The 2,057-nt window shown below is 41.1% G+C and overlaps 1 protein-coding gene across 2 annotated transcripts in view; it reads left to right on the top strand.

The window, feature by feature from the left end:
- Positions 1–2,057, top strand: part of PAK1IP1 (PAK1 interacting protein 1) — a 13,272-nt gene that overhangs the window by 7,634 nt on the left and 3,581 nt on the right. For both annotated transcript variants that reach the window (XM_006758744.2, XM_006758745.2), the window contains exons 6-7: positions 218–363; positions 458–555. In XM_006758744.2, the coding sequence (XP_006758807.1) occupies positions 218–363; positions 458–555 (244 nt within the window). The remainder of the gene's footprint in view (positions 1–217; positions 364–457; positions 556–2,057) is intronic.

Genomic DNA, 2,057 nt, shown 5'->3' on the forward strand with positions numbered 1-2,057 from the left:
CTTCATTTTAGATTGAGATTCCTGTTGCTCTGCCACCTACCAGCTCTCTAACCTTTAATGATTCTTTGAACTGAGCTTATTGTCTAAACCTGAACCCCCAAAATATGTATCATGTTAGTTGTTTGAAAATGTGCGTTATAAACATTTGCTACTTTTATTATTACTGTCATTTTATTTTTACTCAGGAAATGCACAGGTTTTGTTTTTTAACTCACAGATGCTCACATCGTGGAATGGTCCCCGAGGGGAGAGAAGTATGTAGTTGTCACACTGGATAAAATAGATGTCTATCATCTTGACACGGCAGCTGTCAGTGGCACCATCACAAACGAAAAGAGAGTATCTTCTGTTACGTTTCTTTCAGTAAGTAATCAGAAATCAGTGGTGGGTGTTTAGTGTGTATGTGATGGTCTGAATTGTTTGATATTCTGGATATTATTCTTTTTCTCTCTCTTAGGAGTCTGTCCTTGCAGTGGCTGGAGATGAAGAAGTTGTAAGATTTTTTGACACTGATTCATTAATGTGCCTCTGTGAATTTAAAGCTCATGAAAACAGGTATTTTTTTAACCAATTTATTGTGTATATGTGTACAGCCTCAACAAATATTATATGCAGTAGTTTCATAAAGCGGCATATATGTTTTATGAACAATTGCAGAGATAGAGGTATCTGCATATATATATGACATCCAGAGTCTGAGAGTATGATGAAAGTGTCTTCGTGGCCTTAGTAAATGCAAAAGTGATAAAATTGTTGTTAGGGTCGCCGAAGGAGGGACGCACGAGGCCAAAGTGGTAAGGGATTATAAATTTATTAGCAGATGGGCTGAGCCCCTAAATGGCACCAGCCCCCAAAGACGGTGAGTCAGATGGTTTTAAGGACTCTAGGCGGGCTTCTTCTGGGCACAGAATTCTCTATGCAAGTGTGGATTCTGGGAAACTCCAGAAGGGAGAGATAATGGTCTTAGCAAGTGGAATGTGGTCTAAGCAAGTGGAATGTCCATTGAGAAGTCCCAGGGGAGGTGGTATCAATTCAATTATTTGATCAGACCTAATAGTTGTCATCAGGACTAGTCACTCGCACAAGATACTTTTCTAATGATTTCATTAGTCTTGGTGCCTGAAATCAACCATATTTGAACAGGAAAAAATAATTAAACAATCTTGAGCTTTGCCCCTGACCACTCTTATCTTTTTACTTTATTCCCCTTTGTCCACATCTTCCTTCTTTATACCCCACTTGTTTTTCCTGCAGAAGAAATACTGGGCGTTATAGACTTCTGTTTTATGTCAGTCTCTTACCTCATACTGCTCACTATTTCTAAGGGTAGAGTCTGAGTCTCAGAGTAAATAGTTAAGTGACTTTGCTCTTACTCTTGGGGCCTGAAATCAACTGTATTTCCACTGTTAGCTACTGGAGGTGGGATCCAAACCCGGTTTTATCTGACTCTGCCCCTGCTTTTCCCATTATAATTTTGAAAAAGGTTATACTTTAATATGCTTCATTTGCATGTTCTACATCTTAAGTAAGTCTTAGTTCTTACCGTATTTTCAAAGTAATAGGTTTTAAGAAACCTCTCTTTGTAAATATAGTACTCAGAATACTGCAACCACTATACAGACCTAGTTAACATGATCAGGAAAGGGGGAGTGGGACCTAGGGATGAAAAAGGAACTATTTTTTTTAGTATATTTTTATTGACTTCGGAGTGGAAGAGAGAGATAGAAACATCAACGATGAGAGAGAATCACTGATCGGCTGTCTCCTGCATACCCCACACTGGGGATAGAGCCCGCAACCCAGGCATGTGCCCCCAACCGGAACTGAACCCTGGACCGTTCAGTCCGATGCTCTGTCTAACAGAGCCAAACCAGCTAGGGCAGGAACTGTTTTTAAAAAGAGGAGAACCGAAACCGGTTTGGCTCAGTAGATAGAGCGTCGGCTTGCAGACTGAAGGGTCCCGGGTTCGATTCCGGTCAAGGGCATGTACCTGGGTTGCGGGCACATCTCCCGTGGGAGGTGTGCAGGAGGCAGCTGATCGATGTTTCTCTCTCATC

This window comes from Myotis davidii, unplaced genomic scaffold (genome assembly GCF_000327345.1).
Source record: "Myotis davidii unplaced genomic scaffold, ASM32734v1 scaffold1413, whole genome shotgun sequence".
In the NCBI taxonomy this organism is placed as follows: Eukaryota; Metazoa; Chordata; class Mammalia; order Chiroptera; family Vespertilionidae; genus Myotis; species Myotis davidii.